This window comes from Trichoplusia ni, chromosome 25, assembly GCF_003590095.1.
Source record: "Trichoplusia ni isolate ovarian cell line Hi5 chromosome 25, tn1, whole genome shotgun sequence".
NCBI lineage: Eukaryota > Metazoa > Arthropoda > Insecta > Lepidoptera > Noctuidae > Trichoplusia > Trichoplusia ni.
The window spans coordinates 1,762,594-1,789,067 of record NC_039502.1 but is presented as its reverse complement, the minus strand read 5'-3'; the positions used below and the strand labels follow the sequence as shown (position 1 = coordinate 1,789,067).

At 35.2% G+C, this 26,474-nt stretch overlaps 1 protein-coding gene and 1 long non-coding RNA gene across 2 annotated transcripts in view; one reads left to right on the top strand and one right to left on the bottom strand.

The window, feature by feature from the left end:
- Positions 1–10,017, top strand: part of LOC113505297 (putative transcription factor SOX-14) — a 112,897-nt gene extending 102,880 nt beyond the window's left edge. The window contains exon 2 of the mRNA XM_026887920.1: positions 4,053–10,017. Within this exon, the coding sequence (XP_026743721.1) occupies positions 4,053–4,772 (720 nt within the window). The 3' untranslated portion in view covers positions 4,773–10,017. The remainder of the gene's footprint in view (positions 1–4,052) is intronic.
- Positions 10,018–21,321: 11,304 nt separating this feature from the next.
- On the bottom strand, positions 21,322–24,856 carry LOC113505404. Its single transcript, XR_003401627.1, has 2 exons — positions 22,565–24,856; positions 21,322–21,471 (listed from the first exon to the last, which is right to left on the bottom strand). It is a non-coding gene; the product is annotated as an uncharacterized LOC113505404 (long non-coding RNA).
- Positions 24,857–26,474: the final 1,618 nt, after the last annotated feature.

The following is a 26,474-nucleotide window of genomic DNA, read 5'->3' as shown; positions in this document are numbered from 1 at the left end:
GGTGTTTTGATTATAGAGAAATGGCACGTAATCTTGATCAAAGGTAATTGTATTACAACAAACGATTCTCAAAGTATTCGATTGGTAAACTTGTTAGTATTATTTTCTATTAATAGATACAAGTCATTAACTGCCTACTCCAAACATTTTCCATTACTACTAATTTAAACATTAACCTATTTCTCCTTCATTCGACTTCCAACCGAATCTCCTATAACATAGAGTTTAAAATTCAAACAAGTTTGTTACAACGATATCTAAAACACAAAAAACCGGTTAAATTTGAATAAATTCGTTTCCTCCAAGGAAGTCATTATTAATCATCTTCAAAACTTTATCCGTGGCCTTCTAAGTGGAGGCTTGCAAAAATTCCGGAATATAACGCGACCACGTGATACTATAGACTAGGAAATCAGGTAACCTTGGCACAGACTGATACAGCCACCATTTGTTACTATAATGACACACACACGGACGTACGTTTCGGCTTACGATAGCGGTCACGCTTTACCTTCACGAGAGGGAAACTTTACGAGCTATTAATCATGTAATTTAATGAGCGAATTATTTTATAGATCATACAACCTTATTTTTGTAATTTACAACGATATTAATTTATTAAGAAAATAACTGAGTAGACACACACATCGGTATTTCACAATATAGTAAACAAATGACGATCATCAAAAAATTAACATAAGCGAAAATTGAATCTATTATTTTAAATGTCCTTCGATTAATCTTTCAAACAACACTTTCGCCACTAATCACTTATTTATAAATACATAAAGAAAAGAGAAAGGGAGTCTTTGTGAAACTTGGCTAATGTTTTAAAGGCTCTATTGATAGACGGAGCTTGGAGCAATCTCTATGTATCCAGGAAACTAACTGGCTGCCCTTGTAGGCTACGCGCTCGCAATAACAAACAACTTATAAGCATATGGTATGGACAGACGTTCCGTATAACGACTACTTTTAAATAGTTTTGTCTGTAAGTAATATTGAGAGAGCAAAAAAACTTCGTAAGGAATCTGTGATGTTCATTATTGCCTGTAAATATATATTTTTTCCACTTTCCACAAAAAAAAAAACTTTCATGATAATTGTTTTTCAATAATTATGGATGTGCCTCAAAGTTATTATAATAACATCCATGATACTCAAAATCCGTCCCACGTAGCGACTTAACAAAAGCACGAAATAATTATACTCGCCAATTAAATTATAATGAGCCCTCATATATTTAAATGTAAATCACCCTTTCAATCAGCAATATATTATTCCAACATATATGCAGCGCCCACAGAACCAACTATACTTAATTTAATTTAAACTCAAGTTATATCAATTTCCCTATTTGACGTTGCCATGGAAACGACCCAAACAATTTTGCAACGCTCATGTTTGACACGTTTTAAGCTTAATGTGCAAATAAAGATAAATACAAAAAGGGAAAGATACAAGGCCTGGGCACTCCTTTTCCGTACCAGCGAGTAATAAACTGTGAGGACGCTGTACTATCTAAATGTAATCTAAGTAATAGGATAAAATGGTAGGTATTAAATACTAAGTACACTCCTTGAAACTACACAACTTATTGAATATATTATGAAGTATTCGATACTTTCATAAGAATATTGCCCGTTACCAGCCATGTAACTTGAACGTCTTATTTATTAAACCCCACCGATAGCCTTCAGAAATTGAATAATTAATAACAAAAGACATTCATTTCACAAACATGCCTTCTCTTTCTCAGAATGCAAGTTCTTTTCTTATAGAACAAACCGTGTATAAAAAAAATTGTAAGTATTAATCAATCTGGAATTACAGGCTATACCTAGCAAACGGGCCTATTAATTTACTCAATTACCTCGAACAGTGCAGTCATTAGACGATCCCTTTTCAACCTTCGATGAAGGAAGTTACAATTTACTGCGCCCTAATCGGTTCAGCTGTCCTTTCTCTTCCAACTTAATATTACAGGCTTTCTATTGTTTACTGAAAACTGTTGTAATACCAAATGCATAATGGTTTTATTGGGTATTGAGAAATTATGCCTGTTAACCGTTTTATGCAAATGAATACGTTTGCATAATGATGTTATAGGCTGGGTCGTAGTGTCGGGATGGCACATGTCTTCATTTCTCAAGACGATGTATTCGTACTAGGCCACTTCTCACTCTCAACATGTACTGGTAATTAAATCTGAAACGTATTTATACGGTTTATTAAAACCGATTCATTTGGAATGATGTGAGCCAGACGTGCCTTAATAATTTTGTCTACTGCAGCTGGCATCGTGCATCGATTCAAAGGCATATAAAATTCGAGGCATGCAGGTACTAAAAACATACGACAGCCATAAAAAATGGGTACGGTCGTTATCGTTACGTACCTTACTAAAACATGATTCATCAATGTCATTCAATGATTGTCTCCACAATATGTAACAAACTTAAAGTATTGAGTTTCCATTACTGCTCTCTGAGGTTTTTTAGCGATAAATAAATAGAAAACATTTAACAAAATTCGTATTCTATCTTGTAAGCGTTTGTAAAATTTTAAAATAATAACACAAGGTTTAGTTTTCAAATACAATTTTAAAGCAACACTAGCCAGCTTAAAATCGTACGGAAACAACGTCAAGAAAAAACGACCTAGCAACAAGCCAGTCACGAACTTGAAACACGTGATTAAACGAGTCAGAGCCGTTGCAATCCCAGCCTAAAACAAATTTAAGGAGCCCAAAAAAACTAGTCTAAATAATAACTGCGTTTTCAACCTGGATAGAGGAGCACAAAAACTGGCTGCTTCTACCGTTCACCTTGAAACTGTGTGGGTGTTCTGAACTTGATTTAGTTGCTATCGTACGAACCCTTTTTTGTCTTGAATATAAATAAGTTGGAAAAAAACTTTTTGTTGAGTCTTGTGTTCAACGAAAGTGGTTTAGTTTAGGGTTGGTTTCGAGGCCGCGGTCTGTGATAGCGTGATTCAGATTAGCTGATTATGATACGAAGGAAGAGTTCACTTATTTGCATTGTTAATTTTTTGGTGACTTAGATTTATTTTGGCTGATTTGGAGCTTAGCATTCGTAATGCAGCTTTCACCCAAAATTTTCCTAGCAGAGGACTGTATTCAGATACTCGTAGTTTGGTATAAAACCTTATTTGTATTAAGGGACCTCATATAATGTTGGGTCGAAAACTCCCTGACAAAAGACCTCGTTATTTCTAATCCGGACATAACATGACACTTTCCCTAAACTTGAACGCTTATCTTCAAGGAGAGACCGCCGGCTTCTGTCCTCAGATCGCTTCCTGCATGATTTGATAATAACTTCCTGCGTCCTTATACATCCTCGTTAGTCAATGTTTTGTATAAACGAAATACGGAAATGTTTATTGCACTTGAACGTTTTATAGTTCTAGTTCGAGCTATCATTTCAAATAGAATTTCAAATAGGGTCACTAGTGGCACACGTTATCGCGAACTATTTTTGGTCTAATTGCGCAGAATTTTGTTCAATACGTTTGGTTCTCAGTTTGTGCCTTATCAGCATAATAAATGTGAACTTCGCAAAAACTAACGATATTTGTTCATTATTATTTATTCATGAATATTTTGTTCCAATTGTAATAAAATTGTGCAGCAATATATTTTTAGAATTTTACTAAGCTGTAGTAGGTAATTGTAATCAGGGAGAGTTGAAATTAATATGTATTAACAAAACATACACGACCTTATTACAACTCAATGCTAGTGTAAATTGCAGAAATTTCGACTTGTTTGTAATAATAATAATTCCTATGATAACAATATCATTAATAGTAAGGACACTGAGTTAATGTTGCACCACCTTGCATACTAATTGAACGAGGCCCGACTCCGCGAATCGGACATGCCTGAAATAATAATAGTGCTCCCACAATTAAACCGATAACGCTGATTTTCCACCTCGAACGCGAATTTACATTATAGTTGGGCACAAATTGCCTGTAAAATTTGAAAACGTGATCTCGACTAACAACGTTCTCTCTCTTGTTCACAGACTAAGAAGAATAATCCTAACCACATAAAGAGGCCGATGAACGCGTTCATGGTCTGGTCGCAAATAGAGCGGAGGAAAATTTGTGAACAGACACCAGACATGCACAACGCGGAAATATCCAAGAACTTGGGCCGCGTGTGGAAAACGCTCAACGATGAAGAACGCCAACCATTCATTGATGAAGCGGAGAGGTTGAGGCAGCTACACATGCGGGAATACCCCGACTACAAGTACAGGCCGCGCAAGAAGACCGCCAAGTCGGAGAGGTCTGGCCCTAAGACGGGAGGCGTGACCAAGGCTAAACGCAAGCAGCGCGCCGACTCCAACAACAACAGGGGAGTGACTAAGCGGAGGAGACCAGCTCCGTCCGTCCCCAGTGTACCGGTGGACACGCCAGCGCCTCCGCCGCTGCCTGCGTCTCCCGCTGGCTCCCCTGACTCTCCAGAGTCTGCCTGCTTCTATGAAGACCATAATCGTCGAGAACAGGCAGACCTTACGGATCTCTACTCCATCACGGACTTGCTGCCGCTCCCAGCGGACTGCGAGGTTGACCTGGAGGCGCTCACGACGGACATAGACTCGTTTGAGACGGCGTCCTCGTCGTCGGGCTCCCACTTCGAGTTCTCGTGCACACCAGACGTGTCGGACATGCTGAGCGAGATCGGCGTGGCGGGCGACTGGGTCGACCACACGTTTTCGTCGTATCTGACGTCGTCTTAGAGCGGTGTTCGGGTCGCCACGGCCGCTGCTGGCCGGTTCCACTGATCTCATGCGGTCGGCCAAAGGGCCGCCCCACGGAGGCCGACGACGCGGCGACCGCTCGCCGCTCCGCCTAGAGAGTGCCTATCCAAAATGACGTGTCGACATTTGGATTTAATGTACAAAGTTATTTAATAAGGATCGAGGGTGAAAATTGTTTTGACAACCGGCCACAAGGTCGCGTTCCTCTTCGGTTCGTACGATTGTTTTAATCGTTTAGTTTTAAAGTTTTCATTTTCGATAACGGCGACGCTTCGTCTAGGAAGTGGCATCGGGTTTTATAAACGTAGGCTGTGAGTTGGTTCTTTTTTTGTCGTTCTGCTTTCGTTATTAAATTTATGATTTCGACACATAATGGAGGTAATTTCCAAACGACACGTCTCAGACGCATCTCAGTAATTAAATCCGTCTGCTCTCCGTCGCCTGGTTAGTTCGCCATGGGCCAGTCTGGTCGCCCGCCCCACGCTCGCATCGCGTTGTCGCGCCGTGTTCTCTGTACGTGTACATTACACGACTTGGCTTCTAGTGCATTCTAAAATCGTAAGTTTGCATTCTACGTCACCTTCTTTTTTATTTGATTAACATTTGTACTTTAAGGGTCGTCTTTTATTTTGAAATGTCTTAGATTGAAATATGTATCATTCTTCGAGTAATAGAAAAATAAGACTAGTTTATAGTCGTTTGTCTTGCGTTCATATATACTGTACGTAAGTTCACTTTATACTTTGATGCACACGTAGATGATAGTTAAACATTATTATTTTACTATTGGAAGCTGATCGGTATGTCATAGGAAGAATGTCGGTGTGCGGGATTTAGTGTTTGTCTCGGTTGGACGCGGTGGGCCTCTACTACGTTGTTGGTCGTGGGGGCGAGTGGCGCGTACTCTTCACTTCTGTCGCTGCTGTATGTATAACATGTCTCTTCCGCTACGCGCTTCTCGCTCCCTCCCGTGTTGGAGGACAATAGTAGGGGCTCACTGTCGATTTATATTAAATGTTTCGAGTCGGTCTCGTAAGTTAGGATTCGTAAAGTAAGGTAAATATTCGTTCAATGGTAAGGCATGAAGTTATATTGTATAGTATGATGGCACCTATGGATCGATGTGAAGGGACACTTTCAATTCTCGTTTCTTTATTCTTCTCGCTACATTGACAAAACAATAATGTCTATAGAAAGATACATATCAATAATTGGAATGCGTTGTACCGCGGGACGGTGGCTTATTAAGAAATATGATATTGGATGGGTCAACAAAATGTTAGTTTTCAACACAAAATGTTTTGCTAATTCAAACTCTGTGATTTACTTTATGGATTTTCTAAATTATAAGGTTCTAGTGGAGACTGATATCGCATAGATTAGTTTTAGCAGCGCTAGCTTCTCTAACTTTTATTTTTTGTTATTTTTTAATACTGGGCATAACATTTTATATTGTGAAAAAAAAACTTTAAAACGTACATATTTTTGATATTTTGCATTACTGTGGAATACGGACTTTGGACTTATACAAAAAAAAATAAACAATATTTTAATAAATACCAGATTCAGCCAAGATTAGGAGAAAAAGCAATTAAATCATAATATTTTAGGACGAGATGAAATCCATTTTACAAATCCGTTTTCCACAGCAGGGCATAAGCTAAACAAATTGTATTTAAAGAAAGAAAAAAAAACAAAAAAATTGCTAAAAGTCTGTCAATTCATTGAAAATCGTGTCAGTTAAGGGGTAATGTTTAAAGGAATGTTGCCTCATTCATTATTAATATAGATAACCCTTCTACATATACCTGTTTTCAAATTGTAACAATATTTGTAGATATTTCTGTGTCCCAAAAATATAAGGGATCCGTTGTGCTCTAATAGGTAAGAAAGAAAATGCTTTACCTATATTATATTCTTTATATAATATATTATATATGTAAAAAAGTTCATGTATTAATTAGTAAGTGTCTATGGAAACCCATTAAATAAGAAAAAAAATGCATAAAAAAGCGTTATCTATATCTGTCTTGTGTGTCGTAGGGCGTTATTTAAGAAAGGACGAAAAAAATTTGTGCCTAATAAAAAAAAAACTTGGAAATTCTTGTAATACTTATTTTAGTGATGCTCAAACAAGTATTTTAAGCGCGTAGTGTTTAGACGCTGTTAATGGACAAAACTTGTATAAAAATATTCTAAGATAATAATATTCGATGCCAGATTTGCATTTTGTTTTTCATGTCGCTTCGGTCGTATTTGATCTAATGAATATCCTTACTTCAAGCATACAACTTATTTAAATTCTCTTTTTCTTGATTTCGTTTTCAGTTCTGTTCCCAGAATCTTTGGATTTCGTCGAAATTCTTATGTTTCTGTGGCTATTTCTTAATTTTTTTCAATTGATTTTAAACTTGCTGATTACACATTTCGGCTAGTTGTCTAGTTGCAATATGTCACCAGAAAGTATTTTAAAATCTCTTTCGAAAATCTGATCCAACCCTTGCAAATCGAATCACAATTCTTCACAAATCTTTCTTTTACTATTAATGATCTCACTTAGACTTTGTGTTTGTGCAAATACTTCATCATAAACCTTCTAATCTTCGTGTCTTGCTGTTTTCTTTTCGATATCTTTAAGTTATATACGTACAGTATCAGAATAAGGAACTTCATTAGGTGTCATATGAGATGTATGTCTTGACTGTGCACTCAGTCCCTCCGTATTTTCAACTTTGACAATAAAGTGTCATTATTTTCTGCTTTATCTTTCGTAAGTTTTCCTTCGATTTCCTTTTAATGATAGTTTCCCAAAGTGTCTGCTTTACTTTTCCCTTCTTGCTAGTTTCCATGTAAATAGCGGGGTACATAACCAAAAATCAACGATTGAAAGCAATATATATGTCTACGATTAGTGACATCAAGCTCAAATTAGTATAATTCTCTTCTACTAATAAAAATTGTAAGCCATTCTGTCGTTTTCAATAGAACTAGATTAAGAAATACAAATACAGTAATCAATATTCAATGTAATGAATGAGATATCGCATCGCTTTCACTGCCGCACGGTCCCTCACATTTAAGTATTTAGACTCTCGCCTATAATTGTAATATAACACCATCATACATTTAATTTCAAGCCGCGAGATTGTTCAGAATTTCATAATTGTTTGATACATTTTATTTGCACAGCCGCTGTAAAACTGAATACAACTTGTAAATATGATTTTTATTAGTGGGGAGTGACAAAACCCCAAAGTATTGTATAACTGCAACATCGAATTTAAATGTTGTAAATTAGCGCTTCTCTTTCAATAATTATTGGAATTATCAGGGTTTAATAGTTTTTCATTTATGTATTTTAGATGTATAAATTTAATGTCCCTAAGATTATCATTGCCTTCCTTGGATAATGTTCTTCAGATACTTTGCTTAAGGCTTCCTTTCTTCGTAGCCTTAAAATTATGTTAACTAAACCATGGAAGTATATTTTAATCTGAGGTATGTAAGTTAGTATTGAAAAAAAAATGTTTATAATAATGAAGTCAAAATAAAGCGACACTGTGACAAAAAATTAGAGGGTATTTATAACGTCTTAAGTAAAAATATCATAAAGGACGTAGTTGTTGTAGGTTATATATGTAACTATATACTTATATATAATATAGGGCCCGTGTACCACGGTCAGACGCGAGCATTTCAAAGTGCCACCGAGGAGTATATTCGCGAGTTCTGGTTAACTGGTCACGGTCGCGCGCTCTGACCGTGGTACAGGCCCACATTATTGTTGTGTATCAATTTATCGAGATCGCATGAAATTAAGCTTACAGTCTCGCTTCGAACCCGACTAGATGTATATTTCCTGGCAAGCGGACATTGCGAAGTAATTCACATGTATCATAAGAATTGGTTATTGTACTATAAATGCGATTAAAATGTTAGTGAAATCATTCACAGAACTGAAAAGTTGATATTCTCGTTACGTTGTTTAAAAATTGATCGTAATTATATCTCTGTATCATATGTATCTACGCTATTGTTGATTTATTATAAGCATATTCTATCTTAGTATTCCTCTCCTTCGGTTTCGAAACAAATGGGGATTCTAGTATTAGAACGGACTTCCTCTAGACCATAGCAATTGTAAATATTGAGAGCCTTCTGTCGTCCACGATTGATTTCGAGACTCGGAAGTAATTGTTAAATACAACGTCCAGATTTGTAGTACTTTGTGGTCAAGTTAGCAACAATGTTGTGAGCTCGATCGCTGCCGATGCTTCAGCCTCAGGACACAGTCACCATCTAGAGAGACGTCTCCAAACCTATTTGCTTCGAAATGTTTCAAGACACAACGAATCTTCTGTTCCCTTCTCATGTCCTCACGCACTTCATTAATATTAAATAGTAAATAATTGGTGTCTGTAACTCAATATAAACAATATTGTATTATCACCAGACAGTAGTACGCATATATTCGTTGTTATAGTAGAGTGTGTATTGGTATCTATAATAATAATTAATAATTAAACATGAATAATAAAGAAATAACGAAAATTTTCGCACAACCTGAGTCAAGGAACTAACATAAGAATAACGTTGATAGTTTTAAAGCATAATTAGTAAGCAAATGTTAATGTAAGATGCGATTCTTTTTGTGTTATGAAGTTCTGTACCCAGGGGGATACGCCAGCTCTATGTATGTCCTGTCCAGCAGTCGCGCCGGCTGCGCGTGCGACTGTGTCTGTCCTTAATTGTTGAATTGATAGTTTCACGTTGATTTACTGTATATAATTACTTTGAACAAGTTAGGAACAAAAAAGGTCCATTAAATTTTAACAAATAATATTAAGGTAGATGCATGTATACATTCGGAATATATGCTTTGGTGTACAATGCCAAACTTAATACGATGCTAGAAAGCATGGCTTTAACGAATATCGCTAAGGATTGAACTGATGTTTTCATTTTCCAGCTTTTGCCATTGGACTTGTAAATATTGTAGGCCGCGTCGGGAGTCGCATCATTGTTCCGAACATTCTAGTCTGATAAGACGAACCTTCACCATCAATGGCCCCTGATACCTGATTATTAGTTTGTGTTATTCAATTTATACCAAAAAAATACGAAGCTCTTTCAACACTGTTACCGATGGATCTCTTTGTATGTAGCGATAAATCATTCGGCTTACCAAAAATTGGAAACTGTTGTTTTCAACTTTTTTTTTTTTGTAACATTGGTTTTAAAGATTGTACATATTAGATCAGTTTGGTTTAACTTTAAGTAATCAACCCTAGACGGGTACATTTATTCATCTTTGTCCAATAATTTAGGAGTTCTATTATGTTTAAGTTTTCATACAAGACATATTTTTAACATCGTTTTCCCCTCGTCCGTTGTATAAATTATTGTCACTGTATCTTTAGATATATACATAAAATGTATGAGTAGTCTTTTAAAACGATAAGTACGATTAAATAATAATGTAGTTATTGATTAATACATAAGACAAACTGTGTAAATTTTGTATTTGTAATTTGTTTCAATGAACATATAATTATTATATATCGTAAAGTAAAACATCCAGTTTTTAAAAAATAACCAGATTTTTATTTCCCTGTTGTACCCTGCCACACAAGCATTACACAAACACACACACCCAAAAACACTTGAAAGTAAATACACTGTTCATTAATTATTATATTTGCCAAGGCTATTTGCAAGAAACAGACAAATTTATCCAAGTTAATTATTAGAATGCATTAGCCGGAAAACCTGTTGAATACGAATTTGGTATTGAATTAATACAACAATTTTGAAATTAAATAGATCAAACGATAATTGCGACTTGGTTTATCGTCGATAAATTTTATTTCTATAATATTAAATATGACACAATTTGGAAAGCTTTAACATTCATTTTGTGGTTGTACCTATATGAAATTCACAACTCAACTAACTACTACAACATAAGATAAGAAAAATGTTGATATAGACATTACAAGTAAAAACATTGAGTAGTAGGAAAGATCAGAACATAATTAAAGGAAGAGCTCCTGAAATGACAGAAGTTGCGAGACCTGAGCTGTGCTGTTTGGAGTTGGAGAGAAAAGCTGACAAACATAAGTATAAATGAATGTATGTAAGTATAATTATTAGAAGTGAAATAATCCATCACAAAACCGTAAAACCTTACCGTACCGTAGTGAATAAGCTAGTATCTGAATATATCCTCTAAAACGTCTAAGCTATCTAAACCACTAGAAAGGCACAGACTGCTCTTAGACCCACTTACTTTAACGATATCGTTACGAGATCACCAATACCGTCGCACAAACTCTCCCTTATGCTATTTCATTAAGCGGGCTCACAAATAAGACCTTGGCCAAGGGTCCTAGTACCGTGTTATTCAAATTTATAGCTTTAATTTCGTATGCCACAACGCATTAGACGGATCATTACTCATTTTTGATAACGCCATCATATTCGGAGCAATTTTGCAATGCCCTCAAAATTATAATGTTGAAATGTACGCAGATGGATTTAATTTTGACTTAATGGCTTGAGGTAATGGGAATGGCGCGAGATACATCCGCGTATGGAATGAGAGTCAACAAATGTGGAATAGCGGTAAAAATTAGGCTAAGAGGTCACACGTCGTAGTAGTAGAAACATAGGACTTGATGGGGTGCCGCTTGTTACTTTGGTGTCATTATGAAGCAGCAAACACTTCTTTGGTTAAAACATTCTCCATACTAAGTAATTGCAAGAAATGTATTGAAGTTTAATGGTAAGAAAATGTTAGGACCTGTTTGTAAAACGATTTCTAAGGCTAATACTTCGAAAGGCAACCTTTATGTCAATGAAATTACCATCAAACTTGGTTCTCAGTGTAACATTATCGATGACTCCACAACCAATAAGAAGTTTTGCCTTACACGAGTTAAATTAAGTACAGGAAAACAAAACAGAGATACATTATTTATTGTTGACAAGGAAGCGACTATCCATATACAAAGAATCGTTATCTGTGAAGCAAGGTAAACGGTAAGTTAATATGTTTGTGAAGGTACACTTCATCCAGGAAGAAATAATTCATTTGAATGATAACAATGCAGGTAATGTAAGCACTCATTAGAATTTCGAAGTAACACAAGAATTATGTGAGCCTTAAAATTAAATGAGGAGTAAATTAAATTTTGGAAATGAATTAATCCTATTTGGTAAAGTAATCACAGATTCAATTGAATTGCAAGAACAAAACATAGTTCACAAATAAATTTTGAAGATGGAGTGTTAATGTGGCTATAACAGTCATCGTAAGAATAAACATGAATAAGAACGCTACTAACATGTAGAAGGTAAATCCCAACACAGACAGATACAATCAAAACATCTGAACCAAAATCACATTCGAAGTCTACCCCAAAACGTGGCAAAGAGAAAAAGTCGTAGCCCCACCCCATTAAAGCTACTAAACCAACGAGCACCGATTGTCTGGTAAATACAAATTGAAATCGGCTCAACCATACTTTGGCCGCAATGTATTTTTTCATCACGTTCAATATCTAGGAGTGTACGCGTTGAATGCTAATCAGTGTTTGTTATTCAGGGCCCAGCGCAAGCTTCTTATCTGTTACATTACAGAGCTAAATATTTTCCTCCTACCTACATATTAATTAAGTTGATTGATGAAGCCCCCGTTTTACGATACGATGTACTTTCCGGCTTTAAAGTTGAACGAAGAAAATTGGGGTGCTCTGGAATCTCCAGAAGATGGGAATTGAATTAAAATGTCTGTGTCGAATAATTTTCTGAACTAACTAGTTTGAGATATTCTTAACTTTATCGAAGTTAGGAGCATTAATTTTATTAAGCAGAGGCTCAAATTGTAGAACTTATAGGAAAGGTAATAACATACGTATTGAATTTATGAATAATAGAAACTGAACAAGTATGATAATAGTTTCCCAATTTGGATATTTTACTCATTACTTATTACCTCTAAGACCAGCGAAGTGATCAACATAACTATATCATACTATCCCTACAGCTAACACAGTTAAGCATTGTTGGTTCTTGTCTGGACTAATAATGTATTAACGGACAGTATTAGTTATTCAAAGTAGCAGGATTTGAACTTACGGCCTCTTTATCGCTTGCTAACGATACAGACGTTTTATTATTATAACTTCATTATAACAGAAAACCTTCAATTGAGTACGAACAGTACTGGTCTAATTAAAAAAAAAAATTGAAACAATGTTTTGTGATATCAAGCTACATTGGCAGTATTTTTAAGATCCTACAAAGTATTTGTTCAATTTAATTGTATTTTTAGTTTATGGACACTATTCGTGTTAATAAAATTGTGCCTGTATGTCTTGTAGTGATGCACAAATCAGAAGGTTGTCAGGAAGACTTCTAACCTTCCGCAATACAAGCTTGTGAATCAACAAACTAGAAACTTCTGTGAAGCTGATAAATCTCTCACAACGTCACATATCACCCAATCAGTATGTAAAACATATACCAAATAAACAACCAAGAAATCGAGCAGCAAACAAAATTTTCTCAGCTGTTAATCAGCTGAAAGACTTTATCAACAACAACTGTTGATTAATTCAGCCGTATTAATGCAACATGGGGATCGGTTTGTACGGAATGAATGCCAAGTAGGTGGGTCCAAATTAATTTGGTATGTTCTTGTACGGGGCGGTGTTCAGTCTCCTCGTCTTCATGAATATACATAAACAAATTGAACATTCGATTTCCCATATTTAGTGTCTGGACTCGGATTTAGGACGCGGTCGTTCCGGGGCTTGGGGGTGATATTAAAAGGTGAACAGCAATTTGGTTGTTCATTATGAATGCCCTTATACAGAACTAAAAGTTTGTCCCTTATTAGTAATTATATTAAAACATAACATGTATATAGGGTAAAATTGCCGAAATGCACACCTTATAAACATAAATTATGTTTAAGCTCAAAATAGTCTACATTTTATTCATTGCGTTTACTGGAACAATAGGATGCTCACCCAGCACAACTTTAGCAAGTATCGCCCCATTTACATGGAAATCTTCAATCCTACTAGAAGAAGCATCTTTAACTGTATACAATAGTGCCATAACATTTCCCGTATCAATTTTATCGCTCGTTCAACAAGCGTGAGTTTCATTCGCCAATCGAAACGGCAGACAATCTGTCGCTCTGATAACATTACAAGACTTGTTATCTGGCTATTTTTAGTGTCACATACTCGACGTTTCCTTAAAGGGGTGAGCAGGAATGATAAATTGTGACCTTTTGAGGATAGGAAAAGTAACACGATTGAAGACAGGTTTATATTTGGACTACATGGAATTAGGTCTTCTGTCAAATGATAAGCCGATGATACAAAAACTGGATGATGATATAATGACAAGTCATTCTGACTAGAATGGAGAAGTGATTAAGGTATTACTAGGTCAAGATGTAACTAATAATAAAATAGGTACTCTTAGACTATTTGCGAAGTGTTATTACGCCAATATTATTTCACGATCAAGCATTAAAGAAATCGATTAGGAATCATGGTTACTCGTCGACGATTACTTGTTAATATGATGACGATGTTATATGCTTACGTTTTTTCTTTGCGGACTGGTAGTTTTTGTTTTTGAATCTTCGAGAATTCTATAATTCAATCAATCATTACCCATGCCAATTAACCAATGGGCAGAAAGACCAGCAAATGGATGTTAACATAAAATGGACTTTAGTGAAGCAGACCCAGGCGGGGATTGCACGATAATCTGGATTAGTTCTTTAAGAACTGGTCTCTCGCTGTTCTTGAAGGAGACATGTGGAAGAAAAGTCGCGAGGGATTTGAACAGCTGAATCCCGGGCCAGTAATAATGATGATGGACAAAATGTGACCTTTGGGACAGTTTGCTTATAAAATATTTGAGGAGTTAGGGTAGATGTGAAGAGTAAATTCAAATATTTCCCCTCGTCACAATCATTACAGTTGACGTTTTCCAGTAGTTTGAGTTATTGCTGTCAATAAGTAGGTGTAAATTGTATATAAGTGCGTCTTAGTCTGCCCTGATGTTTATGTCTCACGACTTTGTTTTCTTTTCGAAGGTTGTCTGAAACAGATAAGATTCCTACATTTTGTATGTACCAACAATTCATTTGAATGTCAAAAACAATTATACTTACATTGGAATGCTTCTTGGCTTTCAAAGATCGAGAAGAGAAAAAAAACTAAAAAATTCGATACCTGCTGAGGAATTCTTTTCAAGAATTTTTTTTATAATAATGCTGCATTGCTAAATCTTTAATTTAGCCATATAGACAATCGTTACTTAACCTAGCCATTTTATAAGTAAAAGAAGTTCCTAAAGAGTCCGTGTGTCGTAAAAATACTTCCATTATTTAGTACCCAACTATCAAACACAGTTGTAATAAAGATCGTCCTTCTTTTAGTTATTATCTCATCAATTTACCAAGTAATTGCGCAGTCACAACAGTGGTTAAATATTTCAGTGTTTATTTTGCAATTTTATTGCACAATCAAAGAGATGAGATTAAAATCATATGACCTTACCTTAACACGTTCGCAAATAGCGATCGTTTTGGAAAGATTAATTTTTGTTTTAAGATGTTAGTCAAGAATTTTTTATATTATATTTAGGTTGAAAACCCAACCCGCAATATGAACAAGCGTGGTGATCAAGGCTATATCCTTGTCTATACGGAATACGGTCTATTAGGGCGATGTATACAAGCTCGCATTATTATTTCGAAAAGTATTTTTTTGTAGGACCAACTTTCAGCCCATTTGAGTCAGAAAACATTAGTAAGTACTCGACTCGCAGTATCCATGACTTAGATAAAATATCCAATGTTGGAATTGGTGTTTAGAATTGGTGAAGGTATGTAATATTATAACCTACTAGCTGTTGCCCGCGACGTCGTCCGCGTGGTTAGAAGTTATAAGTTAGGAATTTTTGAACAGAAGCCCTCGAAGTTGAATATTTTTCCCCGTTTTTGCCACATTTTTCATTGTATCTTCGCTCCTATTAGTCGCAGCGTGATGTTTTATAGCCTAAAGCCTTCCTCGATAAAAAGTCTATTAAACACAAAAAGAATTTTTCAATTTGGAAAAGTAGTTCCTGAGATTAGGGCGTTCAAACAAACAAACAAACTCTTCAGCTTTATACAATTAGTATAGATTTCATTTACAAAAAAGGCTATATAAAATCTTTTTATAGAAATGGATATCAATGAGTCTAGAAATACAATCACACTATCCTTGGACGGAAACAGAAACCAAGGACAGCTGAGATATAAAACTAAGGTCAGTATAAGCTATAAAGCGCTGTACACACTATATGCTTTAAGGATATCCATGAAGGTTAGATGTACCCCTTACCTCATTAACAATATCGCTAATGATCGATTGATCAAAATAACAGGATATAGGACCAATTAGAACAGTATTTACAAAAGGCAGGCCTAGAATCAGAATCGAGATGATTAGGGCAAAACATAAAATGTACTATTATAGTGGGGAAACACCTGACTTACGTCGAAAGCGCTATAAAAATATAATTCCTATACGACATTAGAACAGAAAACAATACTTTCTCAACAACGTACATTCTGCACTTATAAACATTGACATTAGCACAGTGACGTCGTGATTTTTAAACGTCAGCGTGACGTCTCTGGTCATGATTATCGTATTTTTAACGCAATGTGACCTTAGATATCGGCGCAGATTTGCGTCAGGTATTGACCGATTGTAGACTAATTCCGTGATGATCCTGGCAATAACGTGTGGGGACACGTGCGTTGCAATCATGCACTGAAACATGTGATACATTATACCGCATGATGTTATGAAATTTTTATGGAATGAAAGAAGAAGGCAAAAATTACGAACCTTTTGAACAAGTCAATGGAAATTTAATAGGCTTAAATCGTTTCCAAAGCCCTACGTATCATTGTGATAAATATTTTATAAGAGATAAAAAGCGTCAGCGGAAAATAACAATCAGTTTCAGTAATGCGAGCTGATTTATAATAACTCACAAATATCTTTTTTAATAATTAACACTTTGAACAAAATTCTAATATATTCCTCTGATATTGTATTTCACCATGAATATAAATCAACACATATCATAACAGTTTCTGAAGTTCAAGTTAAATAAAAAGCAATTCCTAATCCTTGCAAAACAGGCGCAAAAACAAATATTTTTCACTCCCATTTCAAAACAATCCACAGCATTTCAAAATAACAACTTTCTCTAAACCGATAAACATTGCTTACGAAATGTGTTGATAACAAGCAAGACACATAAACAAGTTCTTATCAATTATCACTGATCTGACCTTGACGGGTAGGAAACACGAATGAACTCATGAGGACGTGATCTTGGAACTATCGAAGTAATCATGGCCGTGGCATCCAATTTTATGTACTTTGAATTTTCTTATCAAATTGATACTTACAAGTCTTCATTGACAATTAAGTACATGTAAGTTCACGCTTAGGTAGAGAACGACTCAAAATAGAGTACTTTTGGACATTTATTTATTTATTTCATTTCATCTTACAAGCTAACAGATGACACATCCAAAACGCTTATAAGATTAACTATTCATTATTATACATGCTCGTCATTATATATGTAATAGCAAAATTATTTTACAATTTCCAGAGTGATCATCGGGACATCTAAAGACCCTGAAGAGAGAGATGACGATATAAGCAGTGTATTGCTCCATCTCGTTTACTCCTCCTTACTTCAAGAGTCGTTTTAAATTGTGGTATTCATTTACCCAGTAATGATAGATCTGTTTGACCTCGGAATAGATCCCAATGCAGCTGTATTGACTAAACAATCCTCCCCTAGGACACTTATCCGCCGTATTTATTATTATCTAGGTGTTTATCTATACTATTATACCGCTATGGACAGTGGTACGTTTGAGTCATCGATTCCCGATATTTGTTCCTACGTGACTATAGAAGTGTAGTTTTATATTCATTTATAGATATTTCTAGTTAAAGTATAAGTTGATGTTATAAACAGTGTTACAATTCATACGATTTCATAATGCGAATTTTCAATGAGAATTCTTGTAAATTCATAACTAGAAAAATAACAGTTCCATAAAATACACCATAAATATAACAAAATGTAAACAGACATTACGGGTGGTACCTTAATGTACATAATGGTATGTTATTAACAACCATCATAGCATTACAAATCATTCTAATACAAATTGGTTTCAAGACGAAAATGAAGCAAAAAATCATGCAAGGCGAACAAATAACCAACACTGACCCACTATATTCGCTATTAAGTATTTACCTAACATTGAAACGCACGATACTCGAAGGGCGAGTTAACCAGAACAGCTGCAGTAGGTATGTGCGCATTGACTCACTTTTAGATAAAGTACAAGGCTACTGCGATCGCTGGCTGTGTGGACTTGGGTAAAATTGACAAACCAACTATATTATTTGAATTGTAAAACAAAATACAGGCTAAGTGGACTTTGTATTGTCGTTTTTTCTTCATAGCTAGTTTTTGTTTCACCATTTATACACCATATCTAGAGCATTTAGAAGAATGCTGTCAAGTTCGAATGACACTCGAAAAGTGCTATTTAGTTGTTTCAATTCAATAAATGGTTTTTGAACTTGAATTTGACCATCTCACCAAATATTAAAAATCTTTAGACATCAATTGATCTAGAAGCGGAATAGGAAAATGTTTTTCTGTAAAACCTGTATGTCAAATTAACACATGAGTGCGTTGTCATTTTAATCCGTTTAGTAACCCACTAGTTGTATTATCATGGTTCGAATGATAACAGCTGATGTAAAATGTTCGTTCTAACATTGTCTGTTCATTCACTCTATTTTTCTTTCTGATAAACACTTTCTAGATATTGTCGCTTCTCACGGGCTTATTTATATCTTATCTTCTCGGCTTGGATTATTTCACTGCTGCAAATGTAACATTTTTCTGATAAGCTATCCTTGTTAATCACTTTACAATCAAGTGAAAGGTGGAACAAGTTTGTAATATGCTTAAAGGATGAAACTGTATTATTTAGTCCTTAGAGACATACTTAACATTCGTTGATTCTAAATTGAGGCTTGGAAGGATTGCTTGAAATATGTATTCATTGTTTTATATAAAATCAATCGATAATTTGGTCCCTGTAACTGTGAAATATTACTGGTTCACTTAATCTCCTTGTTGTATGGGACTTGAATTTCTCTCAGACCAAATCCTAGAGACCAGTACATTGTCTTCCTGACCTTCATCATACAAATTTAAAACCTCGAACGAAAACTGAGCGAACTCCAAACTCATCCCAGTCACACCACACCCAGTGCAGCACGCAAACAGTTGATTCACCGGCGTTACTTCCTACATCATTTATAATTTCATGGAGCTAATGTCTCGATCAGAATAATCTGGGTTAATTGTATTGTATTATGATTCATGGAAACTGTTTGGTATTATTTTAATTATATGTTCATCTACCATTCTGTTTTGTTCAGCTTTTTTGATATCTTTGTGTAGTAAACGGTTTTGATGTTCTTGATTAATTAAATAATTGGATCTCGTTACTTCGTTATAAGGTATATCAATGACATTAATCTTGTCATGAATTGTTGTTTTTGATTGCTCAATTATGGCATTAAATAATTGCAAAAGGCTTTCACATATCTTAGTGAAATCGTAACAGGAATTATATGTAGGAGAGTACTGAAAGTCATCCGAAAATCAATTTACTATTTCTCGGGATTTCGATTTGAAGATTGTCGGAAAAACACTAATGAATTAGAAACATTTCACAACATAGGTAAAGTGTGATATCATATCGGTGATTCTGAGGTCGTTCTGATAAACTCGGTCGTTGAACCCCGATTATTTTTATCATGGTGTCACCTTGCTATTTTATTATCTAATATTCCGATCGTGATAGCCGTGACGTCACTATCATATGATAGGTCGACGATCTTGAATTTCGAATGGATTTTCATGATGACTGTTAAATGTTGTCATGGCTAGAAGCTAGGAAAATTCTAGGATTTTTTTGCTTATCTCTAGGCGTTATTATTTGTGGAATAAATATGTTGCAATATTCAAAACAATGTAAAAGGTTTAATTGAAATATATTTTGTATTACATTTGTAAATTGGCATCTAATCAACCTCTTATCATCAAGTAAGCAAAACTGTGGTGAGGCAGGTTAAGTTCGTTAAACTGCGCAATTTCATATTGCACCTATTTCAGGCCTCTCGGTGGTGTAGATATGGAAACGGTTGCGCATACCCAGTAGGCAACAATCATTTCATTTAGCTGAACAAATAAAACAAAACGAGAATAAGGAATAAAAACGACTAAACCTGCTTTAATTTATTACGGGGCTACTTATAAGTATAGTGTCATAGGTCATTTTAGATGATCGGCCTAGCCTTTTCCCAAGTATGCTGGGGTGGGCTTCCAGTCTAAATGGATTCAGCTAAGTACTAGTGTTTTCCAAGGACCGACTGTCTATCTGACCTCCTCAACACAGTTACCTGGGCAACACGATACCCCTTGGTAAGACTGGTTTTCAGAATGTCAAGCTTCTGACTATCTGTAACGACTGTAAGGATGTAGGAATAACAGCCGGGGCCCACAATTTAACGTGTCGTCATAAACACGGAGGACCTCGTTATAACAAAGATGGTCACCCATCTATGGGCCAACCGCGTCAAGCGTAGCTTAACCTTTGATCGTTTCACTTATGCGGTTATAGCTTAGCCACGAGCTTGTCATACATAGGTCATTATAGATAGAATGACTTAATATCAGTCATCAGTTTGTGTATTTCCACAATTCCCCTTATTCGACCTGACGATCACCAATCTTAGTGATTAAGCCATAAATACACTATGACCATATATCTAAGTCACGAAGTGTTTGCTGGCCAATGTGTTAACGTCTGTAAACCGATTTGTTCACGATGATGACGACTGTGAATTGAGAGCGCATGCGTGACGTCATTCTAATGACATCATACGGTGATCAATGAGAACGACTTGACCTATGTGAAGTGAATGCTGGAATGAACTTATATTTATTAATTTGTGTGATGATTTATTTAGTAATGGATTCGATTTAAACCGGTAGAATATCATTATAATGTAGCTTTCGTTAAGATGACGCAAAATAAATTAGTTTATAAGTTTTAATATTGTTGACAATCTGACAATCACAACTTAACGTGCCTTCCGAAAACTTAGGAAGTCGTGGTCACCCATCCACAGACCAACCGCATCAAGCGTAGCTTAACCTGTTATCGTTCAATTTATGTAGTTGTAGCTCAGCCAATGGCTTCTTATATTTTATTTATTATGCTATCTACCATCAGCGGTATCAGGTATGAAAGGAAGGAAGGAGAAGAGAAGAAGGAAGTGACTGGTATTCTTCTGGCCCTGTTGATTTTAAGAAACACAATAAGTAAGCATACAAGTAAGGACAAAACCTATGTTCTCTTTAATACTGGCTTTAATATTTTACATTGTCATATTCTTCAGATTCAGTTTTTTTCCTTCGACGAGGTTCAGAACGAGTGTTGCAACTATGTTCAACGCTTCTGTTATTTCCAGTCCTGTAAAACAAAAATCATATTACAACAATACGAAGACATTATTTATTTAAAAAACATATTTTCAGGTAGTAAATACAAAATAAACAAGAGTTATATAACCGTGAAACAGTTATTTGTTTCGTGAAACTTAACTGTGAATGGCTGTCATATTAACTGTGACGGAGGTTCCCCGATGCCGCACGGTTAGGCAGGAAAACAACGGTTATGTTAAACATGAGAATAAAACCCTTATGTTTATACCAAAACCTTTCTATCCCAAGGGAAGAAATACCGCTACTAATTAATGATTAAACTTATTTGCAAAAGCTCTTGCATGTATTTTTTTTTATATTTCTTAAGTCTATATGATCCTAATAGGTATCCCATATATTAGTACTGAAATGAAAAAAAAAACATATAATTCGGTATAATTCTGTGGACACAATTCCGCGAAACGTCTCACACAAGCATGGTGCGCTAATTTTAGCACAAACAAATGACTATTCGATACCTATACGTCTTTGCGCATTGAATAAATATTAAAATGAAATAAAAACCTATATCGGTCGCCCAGAAGGTCGTTGATAGTGGGTCGTTGACCGCGTCTAGGCAGTTATCAATATTATCTGTATTTAAAATGAATTTAAAAGGCAACGCCGAGTGATTGTCTCTGGGGTCAACGACTCGACCAAGACATTGTTTTGGTGTAATTAGTTTGAAATATGAGATTTTTCCTCTTGCGACCTAGGCCTTGACTGTTTTTGTATTGTTAACGATTCTGGCACGTTTTTGTTGTTATAACTGTGTAATGTAATCATGATTGTTGTTTCTAAACAAGTTCATCAAACTAGGATATTCTCGGATTTTTTTTCCGATATGTATGTGTAGGTGTTAAGACAATGTTAAACAATGTTATCTTTTGACGTATATTTCCCAACATGCACACAATATTTTTGTAATCGTCTTTTCTGTTTACACAGCACGTCGCTTACAAAACAAGGGAAGCTAGGATGTCATACCGTCCCTTCATTTAATACATCTGGCAAGATCATAACACTGACACAACACAACTCATATAACCACCATTTAATCGTATTATCCCGCAATTACTCACACAAAAACATATTTGCCCGCAAACACGAAGACAAATATCTTGCCCGGGACACGTTACGACAAGTTAATGACCTGACAAATAAGGAACGTCCCAAGGTAGACTTTACACTACTTATGTCAAACATCCTCGTGCCCTTCACCCCCCCTCCCCCCTCCTCTGACTTCCGTTCAATGAAAACCTCATAAACATTGTTCCCTGAAGGTGTTATTTGTGTTTAAAGGGTCCAGGACGACTTGAACTGACCCCTACTGTTGGAAGTCGATTGTATAGGTCTTACAAGATTACAGATGGACTAAGTTACAAATTAAAGTGGTACTGTCTCTTTGGTCTCAAACAACTAAGAACTAAGTGCTTTTTTTAAAAATAGGGTTGTAAAATATCCTACCAAAGTTTTTTGACCTTATAAGATTGTCCATTTCCGAGTCAATCAAATATGATTTAGGTCTTATTTCAATCATTGCTAATAGTTTCACAAAATCCACTTCGTAATCTCATTATCTCATAAATAGGTCATCTACTGTAACAATCGAGACTTGCTAGTAAGGGCAAGTGACCCAACCCTTTCGAAGGACATAGGAAGGAATGAATAAATAAGTAGTGTCAATCAAACAGCCGATATCCCTCTGCCCTTCGTGTGTTCCGTGACGAAAGCAATAACACTGTCCGTTGTGTTGCAAGCATGTCACGTTCGCTTCGGCCACCGATGCCCGATGCCCATTGATAAGGAAAAGATAAAACCCTAGTGGACCACCTAGTTCACTACGAGAATGACACGTTAGTCCAAAACGCCGATAAATTTGATTCGGATTTGAGATTACAGTTTTTATAGAGCCGTTAAGATACGAAAATGTTTGTTGACTGTTTACTTAACAGTTTTCTCTTGCAATAAATGTCCTACTCAGAAACTGAAATAATACAATCTAAAAAGGACGAGTAAGAGAGATAAACATCCCATAAGAGTATACTCTCCAAGAACGTTGTAAATACTAATAAGAATATTATGTGACCGCAGAATTTGAAATTTCCCATTATATTCAATACTTACTGAATATAAAATAACAATAAATGCATGCACGGTATGATAGAATTAAAACCGACAATCACTCAGGTCGGTTTTGGCTGATATTTGTTGGAACAATGAGTACCTCATGACGGTTGATGATGCGTTACGGACCTCCCTCGCGGTGTGACGCCCGCCTTATTTTATATACAGCTTGATGTTTTTTTAGAAAATCACGAAATTTCAAAACCTAATGTATTTCAATATAAAATGTATTACACATTATCCAATTAGTTATTAATTTAAGAATACGAGTCGTTTAATTTTTACTCTCTACTCTTATACTCTTCTCATAATTTCTGCAGAATAATGCGAGCCCATAAATATCCGACTATTGGACACAGCTTTTCTTCTAATAGAGAAGATATAAGCATTGATCACCACGCTAGCTCGGCGTATTTTTCCAATATTTTTAAACCAGGTTTCCTCGTAATGTTTTCTTTCACAGTTAATAAGTGACATCTGACAATAATCAAAAGTATCTATAACATTTGAAGTCCTGTTGATACATTGCCTGAGTTGTATCGATCTTGCACCTAAAAATCCATGCATAGAAACGCAAGGCCGCAATTCTTTACTGATATAATTATGAAAAAAAATACAGATTTTTTTATTTTTAAATCTAATTACGCAGTACGTTTCCATTATTATCCGTCTTATGTGCATTTAGTAATGACATAATCCGCCGTGCTTTTGACCTGCGCTTATAAACAATTAGTGATTTAATAAAATTCAATGCACGACCATACTCACTTACATAAGATTTGCGGTTTTTATCAACTAATGAAGATATTTACCATATATTTAAATAATAATACATAAGGAAGCTGTGTGGGTCGTTTTTATAGCTTCATTTGCATAACATTATATTTATTTGCAATTTTATGTATTACATCTTTGAGGTTAAGTGTGTTTACATTTATTTAAAAATACATTTAGATAATGTTTAATTCTATTGCTTTTATAGACTTTTTCTTTGCCACTATAATATGATAGTTTATATTATTTTATACTTGTCGAGAGTGACCAATTAAGACAAGTTATAACTTTTTTATTGGCAATACCATACTTTTATATATTTTATTTTTAGTATAAAATAATCTACATTAATACGAATGTTTGTTCTCAATGTCTTCCAAAATCTTAAATAATATTGCTAAAACCTTAAGTGAGTTTTTAAAATGTCTTCTAGTCTCTAGAAGCACAAACAAAAAAAAACAATCAAATAAACATCTTTACTTACCCCAAATGCATCGTATACACCGTACGTATATCTAAACGAAGTGTACTAAATAGATAATACAATATTATTACTTTTATCTACGAAAACCGACACAATGATTTCATCGAAACATATTATTTCTAATAACACTTCGGTATATCCGTGCCTTCCGACAATAAGGAAACCCGCTGTATGTCCATCATATTTCTAAGTAATTTTCTTGAAAGGGAAGCAACGGTTATTTTGTTTATTCATTTGTAAAATAGATATTCGGGCTCTCGCATTCACTGATTCAATAGTCACAGCACTTTGGGACAATTGCTTTTCAAAACACGTTATACTTATACGATGTTCGTATTATTATTTTGGCGAGATTTGTGAGGTTTAGATTCTTGATCTAATTTAAAAATGCATTTTCAAGACCGAAAAGAGGTTTTAGTTTTTAAATTAGTAGTTTTTTGGACTTGGATTTATGTAGGACAGATTAACTTAACATTTTAAAGGATTAAATTCGAAGTGTAGTAAATTAAAATTAAAATCAACAACATCTAAAACGTGAAATTAACCACAAAAAAAAACGCATGAAGGACTTAGCATCCATATCCGTGTTGCCATACCAAAATTCTACCTCACAAACACGACTGCTATACTGTATGTAGGTACCATCTAACAAGGGACCATACACCGAACATGTCACCGACATTTAATCAAAATTTACTCGACGAACGAACATAAACCGTTTATACATATAACACGATGATAAAACTCTTAACAGACGAAAGTATTACGCAATGAAGTTTAATTAAAAACGTTTTCCGCTATGTTAGGGTACTACTTGATTAACTTGACGTTTCTGGCTTGCCTCGTAAAAAACTCAGGGGAAATGACGAACGCATCGAGGATTTTAAGGGGTAGCTATACTGGTTGGCTCGAGTTAGGGTTAAAAATGTAAGGATGTGTCTCTGTGAAAAAAGTTTGGGAAATAGTAGGAGGATTGAAAATTGTGCTTCTTTCTCACTTTTAAGCGACAGTACACAATTGTGCAATAAATGCTACCTCTAAAAATTGATATTTTATGACGAATGATAATTTTAATTTTAGTTGTTGCTACACGCTAAACAGGAAAGTGCATGATATACGAATCTATACCTTACAAGTTACAATATCCTAAATATTAAAGACTGTTTATAACTCTACTTATAAAATGGACTGAAGATTCTCCAAATCTTTCCCTAACCAAACATTAAAAAGAAATTGCGTAACCTGCAAAAAGAACCTCAAAAATATCATTCATCATTAACTCAGGAATAACCAAAGAGGAATAAGGTTTACTTCACTTGGGGATAAGAATAAACCAGCGCCCGCTATCTCGACTTGATTCGTTGGTTTTTACGAGCTCAGTTACCTTATCAAGTGTGTACACTCCCTAAATTTATATTAGGAACAGTGTCAAAACATTCGCCCGACGTTTTACGACGTTTTTAAATGAGAAACTTGGGCTTCCACTAGATCTCATCACCTCACCATTTTTTACACTTGGGTTCCTGAATTTGTGAGGGACCCTTGTTTGGTTTCTGTTCTCGTGTGATCGTTTAACAGCGGATTTAAATATGTTGATACTTGATTGA